This window comes from Phyllobates terribilis, unplaced genomic scaffold, assembly GCF_046119375.1.
Source record: "Phyllobates terribilis strain yellow unplaced genomic scaffold, ASM4611937v1 Scaffold_8__6_contigs__length_399053987, whole genome shotgun sequence".
Classification (NCBI taxonomy): domain Eukaryota; kingdom Metazoa; phylum Chordata; class Amphibia; order Anura; family Dendrobatidae; genus Phyllobates; species Phyllobates terribilis.
In genome coordinates, this window is record NW_027362768.1 from 95,887,021 (window position 1) to 95,900,431 (window position 13,411).

The 13,411-nt window shown below is 46.5% G+C and overlaps 1 protein-coding gene across 1 annotated transcript in view; it reads left to right on the forward strand.

The window, feature by feature from the left end:
- LOC141156779 (calcium-activated chloride channel regulator 3A-1-like) overlaps positions 1-13,411 on the forward strand; it is a 69,148-nt gene that overhangs the window by 31,777 nt on the left and 23,960 nt on the right. The window contains exon 10 of the mRNA XM_073643157.1: positions 2,659-2,880. Coding sequence (XP_073499258.1) covers positions 2,659-2,880 — 222 coding nt within the window. The remainder of the gene's footprint in view (positions 1-2,658; positions 2,881-13,411) is intronic.

Genomic DNA, 13,411 nt, shown 5'->3' on the forward strand with positions numbered 1-13,411 from the left:
GTCCAAATTTGAGATCTTTGGTTCCAACCACCGTGTCTTTGTGTGATGCAGAAAAGGTGAACGGATGGACTCTACATGCCTGGTTCCCACCGTGAAGCATGGAGGAGGAGGTGTAATGGTGTGGGGGTGCTTTGCTGGTGACACTGTTGGGGATTTATTCAAAATTGAAGGCATACTGAACCAGCATGGCTACCACAGCATCTTGCAGCGGCATGCTATTCCATCCGGTTTGCGTTTAGTTGGACCATCATTTATTTTTCAACAGGACAATGACCCCAAACACACCTCCAGGCTTTGCAAGGGCTATTTGACCAAGAAGGAGAGTGATGGGGTGCTACGCCAGATGACCTGGCCTCCACAGTCACCAGACCTGAACCCAATCGAGATGGTTAGGGGTGAGCTGGACCGCAGAGTGAAGGCAAAAGGGCCAACAAGTGCTAAGCATCTCTGGGAACTCCTTCAAGATTGTTGGAAGACCATTTCCGGTGACTACCACTTGAAGCTCATCAAGAGAATGACAAGAGTGTGCAAAGCAGTCATCAAAGCAAAAGGTGGCTACTTTGAAGAACCTAGAATATAAGACATATTTTCAGTTGTTTCACACTTTTTTGTTAAGTATATAATTCCACGTGTTAATTCATAGTTTTGATGCCTTCGATGTGAATGTACAATTTTCATAGTCATGAAAATACAGAAAAATCTTTAAATGAGAAGGTGTGTCCAAACTTTTGGTCTCTACTGTACTCTGGGGGCGAAAATCTGCTGCGGATTTAAGAAGTTAAAGGTTGATGTTACGGATCCGGGTGGTGGAAACTCTGTGTTGCGGTGCAAGGAGGGGCCAGAGGGGCGTGACTAATTATCAACTCGGCCCGACCAATGTCGCACGGCGGCTCAGTCGACTCCGTGAACCAGGGAGGAACCGAGCAGAGGGACCAGGTGCCACTCTGGGACCAACCTTGTATGAGAGCAGGTGACTCCCATGGGTCAGAAAGCAGGAACTGACCGGTACAGCGGATGAGCACGGCAGGCAGGCTGATGGGTGGTCCAGGTAAACAAGCAGGCTGATTAGGCAGATTGTCAGGCGAGTGTTCCTGGTAGGCAGGCTAGCGAGCACAACGGGTAACTGACAGGTGCTTCTGAGTAAGCGGGCTGGCAGGCACGGCAGGTAACATGCAGATGCTTCCAGGTAAGCGGGCTGGCAGGCATGGCAGGTAACAGACAGGAGCTTCCAGGTAAGCGGGTTGGCAAGCACGGCAGGTAAGAGGCAGGAGCTTCCAGGTAAGTGGGCTGGTGGGCACGGCAGATAACAGACAGGTGCTTCCAGGTAAGCGGGCTGGCAGGCACGGCAGGTAACAGGCAGGAGCTTCCAGGTAAGCAGGCTGGTGGGCATGGCAGGTAAGAGGCAGGAGCTTCCAGGTAAGTGGGCTGGTGGGCATGACAGGTAACAGACAGGTGCTTCCAGGTAAGTGGGCTGGCAGGCACGGCAGGTAACAGGCAGGAGCTTCCAGGTAAGCAGGCTGGCGGGCATGGCAGGTAACAGACAGGTGCTTCCAGGTAAGCTGGCTGGCAGGGATGGCAGGTAACAGGCAGAAGCTTCCAGGTAAGCAGGCTGGCGGGCACGGCAGGTAACAGACAGGTGCTTCCAGGTAAGCTGGCTGGCAGGCACGGCAGGTAACAGGCAATAGCTTCCAGGTAAGCAGGCTGGAGGGCACGGCAGGTAACAGACAGGTGCTTCCAGGTAAGCGGGCTGGCAGACAAGGCAGGTAACAAGCAGGAGCTTCCAGGTCAGCAGACTGGCAGGCACAGCAGGTAACAGACAGGTGCTTCCAGGTAAGCGGGCTGGCAGGCACTGCAGGTAACAGGCAGGTGCTTCCAAGTAAGCAGACGGGCAGCGCCCATAGACAGACTGGTGGACTGGAGCGTAGAGAGACTGTCGGGCAGGAAAGTAGTCAGACTGGCAGACTGGACTGAAGATAAGACTGGCGGACAGGACTGACTTGCAGGGGACCTGAGGGCTGAAGCAAAGTAAGCATCACAGAGCAACAACCTTGCACTGGCACCTCCATAGGGAGAAGTCCTCCGGCCATTGGCCGGGGATTTTTTAGGACGGTGCACACGGCCCCTTTAAGAGGGAGCGCGCGCACATGCGCCCTAAGCACAGAGCCGGGGAAGCTGCGTGCACCAGCAGCAGGGAGGCCGGAAGAAGCCGAAGCAGGACCGCGGCAGTAAGGGGGACGGCGTCTCTGCCTGGCAGAGGGCAGAGACGCCGATGCTACAGCTGATACTCAGCAACAAGTCAAAATTGACTGTTTTAGTCAAAGTATTTTGGGAATCCTTTAACCTTTTTGTGGGGTGCACTACCATATAGTAGCTACTACTTCTACTTTTTCAGTAGTATGTCTGTAGAAAGGTTAGGGTGGCTCAGTAAGGTCTCTTGGTTATTTTGAGGCCTGTTGACGGTTGACCAAAGAAAGCTTGACAACCGCTGTTTTGGTGTTTCAGACCATTAGACACATAAAACAAAGAATATTTGTTATATCTTGCACCTTCAGAGACCAATGAGCTATATTTTGTGTATTTTATATGTTTCTTACTAATTCTATTGCTATTAATACAACTGTCACCAATAGATAATAATATATTTCTTTATTATAATAGCTGGAGAGCACGTCAATAGACCTTAAGCCAAGAACATGTCTGAATGGCACCATCTTCGTTGACAGCACAGTGGGGAACGACACCTCATTTATAGTCACCTGGCTGACAGCTGTACCAAATATTCAATTACAAAACCCAAAGGGGATCATGTATACTGAAGCACAATTCAACAGCAATGCCACTTCAAAGTTATCAAGGCTTCAGCTGCAGGGAACAGCAGAGGTAATATTGTGTAGCTCAATACTTCTCAAAATTGTTGTTTAAACGCAGAAGTACCTGAATGGTACATATGCCTTTCAATGGTTACACCAATCTCTACTTTAGCAACATTACACCTTATGTAATTATTGTAATGTTCTACTGGGTTTAGGGGATGCATTTTGAATAAATTGAGGGGTCTTTTTTATATTGACATAGAATTTTGGTGTAAAACACCTAGAAATGTCGCCAAACTTTTGCAGAACTCGAAGTTGCACAAAAATGTAGCTAATCGTAGCTAATTTGTTGTTACGCCAGTCCTGGCCATTGTTGCATGTGGGCAGAGCTGGGGTAGGGCAAGGCGTGGTACGGCCCACATGGAAAATTCATCAACTTTGTTGGAATAAATTCTACCAGAAATGTACATCTGCACATGGCTGGAGTAACATTTCTGGAGGAGGCGCACAACAGATATAAGATCCGGTGTGTGTTGTGCCCCTCTTAATGAATTAGGCGCATGTCTTACTCCAGTGGTCCCTTCACTAAGACATTCAACAATTAGGTGGAGAAAAAAAGAACCAATAAAAAGTGTCTCTAAACCTAAAGGACCCATCATGTCTCTGCATTACACAAATAGTGCATTAACTTCAAATCCCCAGTAGTGACACTGCATTAAGCAATGCTTCCTGCCCGGTTCTCCTGCAAATTCCATCTAATCGCTGGGGGTCTAAGCTGTTTGACATCCTGTAGTCAGATTGATTTTGGGGGGCCATTCTAGCAAAGGTAAGATTCTAAAAAACAGGCAAACCTTATGGAAATGTATAATTCTTTATTGAAATCGCAATCCATTCCTTTTAATCATGCAAACCATATTTTTCTTGTAGATCATTCATACATCATAAAATCTGTAATCATAAAATATTTACTTTTTGAGAATATAGGAACAGGCAACATTTCATTAATTTGGCTCACTCATCTTTATACACAGGTTCAAATGAGGTGTTGCGTGCCTCAAGACAAGACTGTGAGACAACATTAGAAGTAACGCGCAAGGGCTTGTTTAGGAAGATCTTACTTATATCAATAAACTATTAGATTTGCTGCATTTCCACATAACAATACAGTATCACCTGTTTCCCAGGACTCGTAGAGTAAAGGGCAATGCCATTATATTGTATATATGACATGGCACTTACTGATCTAGTAGCTGGATAGACAGAGAATGGCTGTACACTTAATATAGACATTGGCCTACAAATAAAGGTGTTCTGAAATAGAAAAAAAAAGAAAATATAAGTCATCATGAATAAATTCCTAACTACCTTCACTTAGCAAATAAAATTTGTTTTGTGTAGGAAGGTAATCACTGTAGTGCATCAAAATGGCCAGCAACTTTTGCTCTGATAGAAACCTGTCCCAGAATGATAAAAGAACCAATGCTTCTGAGCATGTGCAGTAGGAAGCTCTGCTTCTATGACTTGGCTTGACAGGCTTGGTTTAAAGGGAATCAGTCACCCCCCCCCCCCCCAGTGGGCGACATCAGACCTTTACTAAGGCCATACAGGGTATAGAAAAGTAAATCTATACTTACCTGTATGGCCCATAGCAGAGGTTTGATTGCAGATTTCTTTGCAATCAGACCTCTGCTATGGGCCATGCAGGTAAGTATAGACTTACATTTCAATACCCGGTATGCCCATAGTAGAGGTCTGATATCACCCAGGGGGTGACAGATTCCCTTTAAGAGATCTCCAAATCACAGCAGTGGAGCATCGTACTACACATGATCAGAGGCATCAGTCCTATTAACATTTTAGGACAGGATTCTGTCAGTGAACCAAGACTATACAAACATGATTTGCTAATTAAAAGGTATTTAGGAATTTATGCATAATAATTCTGCCTTTCTTTTCCAACCCATTTAAACATATTGGAGGAGATTCATCTTGAGAGTACGTTTTCCCGGAGGCTGTCATTGATATTTATTTGTACCAAATTTATCAAAATGTTGCACTATGATGTATTTGGCAAATCTTTTAATATAACTCTTATGTTTAGAGATGATCCTCCAATTTTTATGCCATCTTGGATTTTTAAAAGTCACAATACCTAAATCCAAATTAGACCTATTTATATAGCTAACCATGGCAATTTTTTTGCTCATAAACAATGTGACAAAATGCGAGACTTTTTTGGCATCATAAAATCACCCTCCCCATCCCCATTCTCTTCTAACCTTCTATCTGATTGTAGCATAGTCGGTGCCTCATAGGTTGCCCACATAAAACTAATGCACAAATCAACAGACAGATCCCTAACAGCTTGGCTGAGATCTTATGTTGTAGTGGGAAATGTAATGTGCAAAACCTGAGCTACATCCCTCCAAATAAAAATTACCAGAACAGGCGCTGTAGAGCAATGTCTGGATGTGTGGGCTTATGCTGCCTGTTTCTGTGCTCAATGACTTCAGCACTGCAATAGAAGAGAACACTGTGGGGGAAGCAGTCACGTGGGTAAATCATGTGACTACTGTCATTTTGAGAAGTGTGGATGCAACCCATACTGGTGTTTACTGTTTTCACACCATTTTGTATGTTGGAGGCCTACAACAGGGGTGCTGTGGTAAGAAATGTGGATATTTAGTGTCATGTCCCATGACTTGGGAATCATACAGTATTGCATTGTCTCGTTGCTGTTGCGTTGCACTGCAACAAGGTTTGCTTTTCAGAAGTTTGTCCTCCCTCTCTCCCTGTCTTCCTCCCTAGCAGTGATGTCAGGTACCCCTCCCTTCTTCTTTCTCATTCTGAGCATGTCAGCCATTTTAAGAAGCTCATGTCTTGCATCTAAGGTTCAGAATAGTTTTTTTACCTACTATAATTGTACGTAACTACAAGAATTCAGCTTAAAAATAAACCTTCTTCTGGAATCTTCATACGTGCCTCTGCAGTCGAGTCAAGCTATCTGATGAAATCTCTTCAGGTGAATACTGGTACATAGAGACAGCCAAAAAATAGTGTCTCAAGAGTGCCTTACACTCATAGCCTAGTTATGGAGTCAGGGCCGGCTCCAGGTTTTTAGGGGCCCTGGGCGAAAGAGTCTCAGTGGGCCCCTTTAACACATACCACGATTCATGATGCACAGATACCGCAGAGAAATAAATATATAGTACAATGCCGAAGATTTCACTTCTTACATTACATGAGATATATCTATTGTAAATTACACAATAGCACAGAAACCGGCGAATCGCTCCACACAGTGTACTGGCCCCCATATAACGCTCCATACCGAATACTGGCCCCATATAACGCTCCATACAGAATACTGGCCCCCATATAACGCTCCATACAGAATACTGGCCCCCATATAACGCTCCATACGGAATACTGGCCCCATAAAACGCGCCATACAGAATACTGGCCCCCATAAAACGCTCCATACAGGATACTGGCCCCCATATAACACTTCGTACAGGATACAGGTCCCCTTATAACACTCCATACAGGATACTGGCCCCCATATAATGGTCCGTGCAGGCTGTTCTCCCCACATAATGCCCTATGCAGGCTGTTCCCCCCTTATAATGCCCCATGCAGGCTGTTCCCCCCCTTATAATGCCCCATGCTGGATATCACCCCCCATATAATGTCCAATGCAAGATGTCACCCCCCATATAATGCCCAATGCAGGATGTCACTTCTCCCCCCATATAATGCCCCATGCAGGATGTCCCTTCCCCCCATATAATGCCCCATGCAGGATGTCACCCCTCATATAATGCCCCATGCAGGATGTCACTCCCCCCCATATAATGCCTCATGCAGGATGTCACACCCCCCCTCCTTTATAATGCCCCATGCAGGATATCACTTTTCCCCCCATATAATGCCCCATGCAGGATTTTACCACCCATATAATGCCTCATGCAGGATGTTACCCCCACATATAATGCCCCATGCAGGATATCACTTCTCCGCCCCATATGATGCCCCATGCAGGATGTCACCCCCCATATAATGAACCATGCGGGATGTCACCCCTCATATAATGACCCATGCAGGATGTCACTCCCCCTCTTTATAATGCCCCATGCAGGATATCACCCCCTCTCTTTAAAATGCCCCATGCAGGATGTCCCCCCCTCTTTATAATGCCCCATGCAGGATGTCCCCCCCATATAATGCCCCATGCAGGATGTCACCCCCCCATATAATGTCCCATGCAGGATCTCACCCCCCATATAATGCCCCATGCAGGATCTCACCCCGCATATAATGCTCCATGCAGGATGTCACTTCTCCCCACCATATAATGCCCCATGCAGGATGTCACCCCCCCATATAATGGCTCATGCAGGATGTCCATTTCCCCCCCATATAATGCCTCATGCAGGATGTCCCTTTCCCCCACCATATAATTCCCCATGCAGGATGTCACTTTCCACCCCATATAATGACCCATGCAGGATGTCCCTTTCCCCCACCATATAATGCCCCATGCAGGATGTCACTTTCCACCCCATATAATGACCCATGCAGGATGTCCCTTTCCTCCCGCATATAATGCCCCATGCAGGATGTCACCCCCCCATATAATGGCCCATGCAGGATGTCCCTTTCCCCCCCATATAATGCCTCATGCAGGATGTCCCTTTCCCCCACCATATAATGCCCCATGCAGGATGTCACTTTCCACCCCATATAATGACCCATGCAGGATGTCCCTTTCCTCCACCATATAATGTTCCATGCAGGATGTCCCTTTCCCCCACCATATAATGCCCCATGTAGGATTTCACCCCCCCTCTCTTTAAAATGCCCCATGCAGGATGTCACCCCCCCTCTTTATAATGCCCCATGCTGGATGTCACCCCCACCCATATAATGCCCCATGCAGGATGTCACACCCCCCCCCTCATATAATGCCCCATGCCTCCATACATTAAAAAAAAAAAAAAAAAAATCAAATACTCACCTCATTCCTCCTCACCTGCTGCCGCTGCTCAGGTCCGGACTCCAGCGTCGCCGGCGTCTTCCCGCTCTGCGCTGCCTGTGACGGCTCAGGGGTGGGCGCGGTGGAAAGATGTCACCGCGCCCTCTGACCTGAGATGTCACAGGGATCGCACAGCAGGAAGACAGCGGGTCTGCGGAGGCACGGGGAGAGGTAAGTATCCGGCTGCTGGGGCCCTGAGCAAGCGGGGGAGAAGGGCGGGCGCTGGCACCGCTCTCCTCCGCCCATAGCCCAGCGGGGTGCCCGGGTGCTGACGCCGGCCCTGTATGGAGTCAGAATAGTTAGGGCCTGCCATGTCGGTGAACATTAGTTTAGACCATTTTAGAGTATTCATCAAAAAGAGACCAACCTCTTTAAATTTTGTAGATTGAAGTTAGCTGAATTATAAATGCAGCTTTGGGAGACATAATAGGTTTTAACAAGTACGTGATACAGAGTACCATGATTTTGACAAGTTAGTCAACTATTTATGTAGATTTTTTTTCTATGGAAGATAAATTATAGTATAATTATTCCGGCAGGCTGAGACAAGTTCCACAGGGAATACTGTAATTGATCTAATCCCTGTTAAATAAATACAGCTGAACATAAATCTCATATGTGAAGTGAGTGCAAATACTCAGCAATGAAATCTACAAATTATGGTGCAGATTAGTATATTTGGCCTAAAACTTAGTAAACTGCTATAACCTTGTAATAAAAACAGGGTGGAGTGTTTTATATGGTGCATGACAAAGTTGCAGATATTCAACTTTTATTGTGAACTGACCATGGTCACAGAGGAAGACGTTACTCTTTATAGACACAGAACTTTTCAGTAAAATGATTTAAAGGGGTTGTCCTCTACTGAATAACCCATTTTGAATGCCCTTAGTGAGCAAAACAAAATAAGAAAAAGGTATGAGTATATCAAATTGGATCCGGCTCAATGGAGATAAAATTTCAAACTTTAATTAGTAAGGTGAAAAACCATAATGACATGAAGAGACTGTTCATAGAAACCGCATCTATCTACTACATGTTTCTGGTGCATGTAGCACCTTTAGTCATGACACCATAACTAAAGGTGCTACACACATTAGAAACACATCCTCATTTGTTTTCCATCCAAGGCAGAGGTATTGTTCTGAACTCTGGAGGACTACATGCTGCTTCGGAGATCTGGTTTCTTTTTCCTCTTAAATGAAAAAGTATATGTAACATGCAGAAGTAGTGCTGTTGCTTTAAAAGCATCCAGCAACTAGAGGGGTTAACACAGTCACAGGAGACAGGGAGGGTTTTAGCAGAGCCCCAGGGGAATTGTGGGGAAGTTGTTTACTGTCTGGCTGGAGCCAAAGAGAAAGGTGAATGATCTGTATCTCACAGAAGCACCCCTGCAAGTGAAAAGGATTCAAGTCAGGAGTGAAGCTAAGCACAGGTCAGGAGAGTTCCTGAACTAGCAGTGCAGAGTATTGTCAGGCAGAAAGATAAGGACTGGAAGAAATGGTGTCACAGGGATCATCTCCCTCAGCAAACCCTCCCCCCTTCTTCATCTCACTGTGCTGTAAAGAATGCTGTGTTCATTAATGTGCTTTTGCATTAGAACTGTGCTGTCCTGTACTACTGGGAAGACTGTGAACTGCTGTGCTGTTAAGGAAACTGTACTGTTTGTCACTGGAGCCTGTTGCTCATAAGACTTAACTTGCACTGGCTGTGCAGCTTCTTATTAAATGCTACTGTTCTACCATTTATGAGGAGCCTTGTCAAGTGAGTCTGGTCAGCAAGGGAAACAACCTATGTGTCTGTGCCTGATGGTCAATACACCTGTGTGCCTGAGAGAAGCTGCAGCATATGGTCTATGGTCACCCTGAGTCACGGTTCCCCCAGGATTCCAAAGAATTCATGTAACCTGTCTCGCCCCTATCTGAACCTAGCGGCGTGCGTGTAGCATATACTTATCTCCCAGACTGGCATCTCTGCTCCGAGCATTGTGTCCCCAAGTGATCTTCTGACAACCCATCTGCAGCAACCGATAGGCTGCAATGCTCACGTGACATAAACAATGTCATGAGAGCGTTGGGGAGCAAGGCACTTAGAGGATAGGAGCAGCACTGGCCTGGGAGGGTAGCTTGTTTTTTGTTATTTTATTTAGAACACTTTAAGTATGTAATAAGTAATGAGCCTATAATGAGAAAAAAAAGGTAGGGTGCTCCATAAGGTAGGGTGCTCCAGTGCAGAAATCTTTAAGAAAGTGGAGATGGCGGGGGCTGACAGAAAATGTATACCTTGGAGGGATGTGCAAATACCAGGCACAGCCCTGTTTCAAATCCAAAGATGGAATGCATCAGCTCTAGCTGCCCTAGGCGATGGTATGCTGCTGGAACCACCATGTATCAGATAAATAGTTTAAAAACTAAAATAAAAGAAGTGGTTGGTATAAGTGCTGCTTAGTGTGACAGACTGGGAGGTAATATCTACATAAGAAATTATTGAAAGAATATAGGGCTAAGCGTTTCAACATCGGACAGATGTCTTCTTCAGGCCAGACATCTATTACCACTTTGAATGACCATTTTATTTTTAAAAGCTTCTATGTGGGCCGCCATATTGGTTGCATATGCATACTCTCTGCTCTGTCTGGATATGTCCTAAATGTCTAGTAGATTCAGATCCCTTTGCAGGTTTAATAGGGAGTAACCCTGTTTTCATCCTCCCTCACCATATCATTCTGTAAATTATAGCTTTTACCCGTGTTCTGGGGAGGCGGTCCACAGTTAAAAACAATGATAATGATAACAATGATACATATGATATGATTAGAGATGAGCAAATGTTTTGAAATTCGAATTTGGCAGCTTCACCAAATTTTTCCAAAAAATTAGATTTTTGGCAAATCAATTTGCCACGAATTGTAAGTAATCCAATTGCCCTGAAAAGATGTGTGCAACTCTCTTAGGTCTCCTAGAACTGTATCCATTCTTCAGTGGTTTGTGACTTTCTCCTTATCTCTTTATGGCTAAGATATGAGCTGTGACATCTTCTCATTAGCCAGATTCCCCTCAAAATGGATTCTGCATTTCCTGCTTCTGTTTGTACATAAGCTATAATAGTCACTCCTGATTTGCTGTGCTATTCCTTTGTGATGTGATAGTTGCAAGGAATTATGGACAAGCCCGTCCAGCTGTACCCAAGGTCATGTGAGCTTTCTCTGACTGATGTAATCTTCCGCACCGTGGAGAATGGAAACTGCCATTTTAGACAATTTGCGTGGAAGGAGTGGTAAATTCCTGGAATTTCTCAGGTTTATCTAATTCCCAGAAATTTGACACAATTTTGATTCACATTGAATCAATTTGCTCATCTCTGACCATAGTAAGTTAACGTGTCATCACCTTATGAGGAACCTGTCACATTGTACGCGCAGTCCAATCTATGTAGAGAATGGTATAGAGAATGAAAACCTGAGTAAAATAATATTTAGTTTGGTGAAAAAGATTCATTATAACTTGCATTCTATTCATTGAAATCCCTGGTGTTTGTATGCATATGAGTCCATTGTGTTACGCTCGCGCCCGGACTGACTGGCGTGAGCGTGATTAGTGATCCCACTGTACCATGAACCGAGGAGTGCCTGGAGGGGCGTAACTAAGTATCAACCCGATCCGATCAAGGTCGCACGGCGGCTTAGTCGACTCCGTGGACCAAGGAGGAACCGAGCAGAGAGACCAGGTGCGACTCCAGGTCAGACCCCGGTCACAGTTGTTGACCCACACCGGGGAATGCAGGAACAGGCAGGTTAGACTGGCATACAGGCAGGTGGGTATTGGCAAGTACGGCTGGTATGCAGACAGGTGGGTACTGGCAAGTACGGCTGGTATGCAGGCAGGTGGGCACTGGCAAGCACGGCTGGTATGCAGACAGGTGGGCACTGGCAAGCACGGCTGGTATGCAGACAGGGAGATACTGGCAAGCACGGCTGGAGTGCAGACAGGGAGGTACTAGCAGGTTGGAGCGCAGGCTGGATAGGGTCCAGTACAGACTGGGAGACAGGTTCAGAGCCGCAGATGCGGTAGACAAGCAGAGTAAACCGCCGGAGCGGAGAACAAGGCAGAGCAGAGAGGAACTGCTGGTGTGGTGAGCAAGCAGAGAGGAGCGAAAACCGCAGGTGCGGTGGGCAAGGCAGAGCAGAGCGGAACCACCGAAGCGGTGGACAAGGCAGAGCAGAGAGAAACCGCAGGTGCGGTGGACTAGGCAGAGCAGAGTGGAACCACCGAAGTGGTGGGCAAGGCAGAGCAGAGAGAAACCGCTGGTGCGGTGAGCAAGGCAGAGCAAAGAGAAGCCGCCGGAGCGGTGGGCAAGTCAGAGCAGAGAGAAGTCGCCGGAAACGTGGGTAAGGCAGAGCAGAGGGAAGCCGGCAGAGCGGTGGGCAAGTCAGAGCAGAGAGAAACCGTCGAAGCGGTGGGCAAGACTGAGCGGAGCTAAACCGCAGGTACGGTGGACAAGGCAGAGAGGACAGGGCTCTGTTCACATGGAACAGACTGGAAAATACAGGAAGATGGCTAGAACACAGGAGGAAGATACAGAGGAAGGGAAAAGGGACAAGCAGAACCAGATACACACAAGGTACTTCCTATGAAGTAGCGAGTGGACACAAAACTCACAAACAGAAGTACAGAGACAACGAGTTGGAGTTAGGTGCAGGTTCAGATACTGCAGGAAAAGGGAAGGTACGGACATAGAGACAAACAGGTAACAGGCTAGGATACAGTTCCGACAGGAACTGCTACTTCAATGAGACACAAGAACGAGCCTGGGTATACAGCCCCCAGAGTGGCGGAAACAGACTAGAAGTCACAGGTAACAGGCCTGGGTATACAGCCCCCAGAGTGGCGGAAACAGACTAGAAGTCAGAGATAACAGGTCTGGGTATGCAGCCCCCAGAGTGGCGGAAACAGACTAGAAACAGGACAGGACCTGGCAATTCAGTAGCAAAGACTAACTGAGTGAAGGTGTTGCTCAGGCACCTCCTTCTGGGTGAAGAGGGTTTAAATATCCAGTGACTCACAGGAGTAGGCTGGAGACGCATTAGGGGTGCGCCCACAGCAGCTATAAGAATCAGGAAGTAACTGGGCCGCCGCCCTAAGCAGTCAGTCAAGAGACATGCACACAGCATGAACTGGAGCAAGGTTTGTAGGCTGGACTGACAGGTAAGATTGCGGTCTTGCATAGTGGGAGGTGGTGCACTATGCAAGCACGCCGCCAGGGATGTTACACATTGGGAGGTCATACAGCTATCTCTGCATGCACAGTCATGCAGGGAAGACTGTCAATCACAGAATAGGACAGCGCACTAGATAAACATACAAACACCAAGGATTCCAATGAGTAAGTTATACTAAAACATTTCCTTCCCAAAAAAACATATATCCCTCTGATCAGCCCCTCCTGCTCTATAACATCCTGCCTGCAGATCAGATACCATTTTCAACAAGACAGGTTCTCTTTAAGTTACTACCAGGCACCTCTGCACTGGACAAGTTAAAATCCAATATATACAAACCTCCCT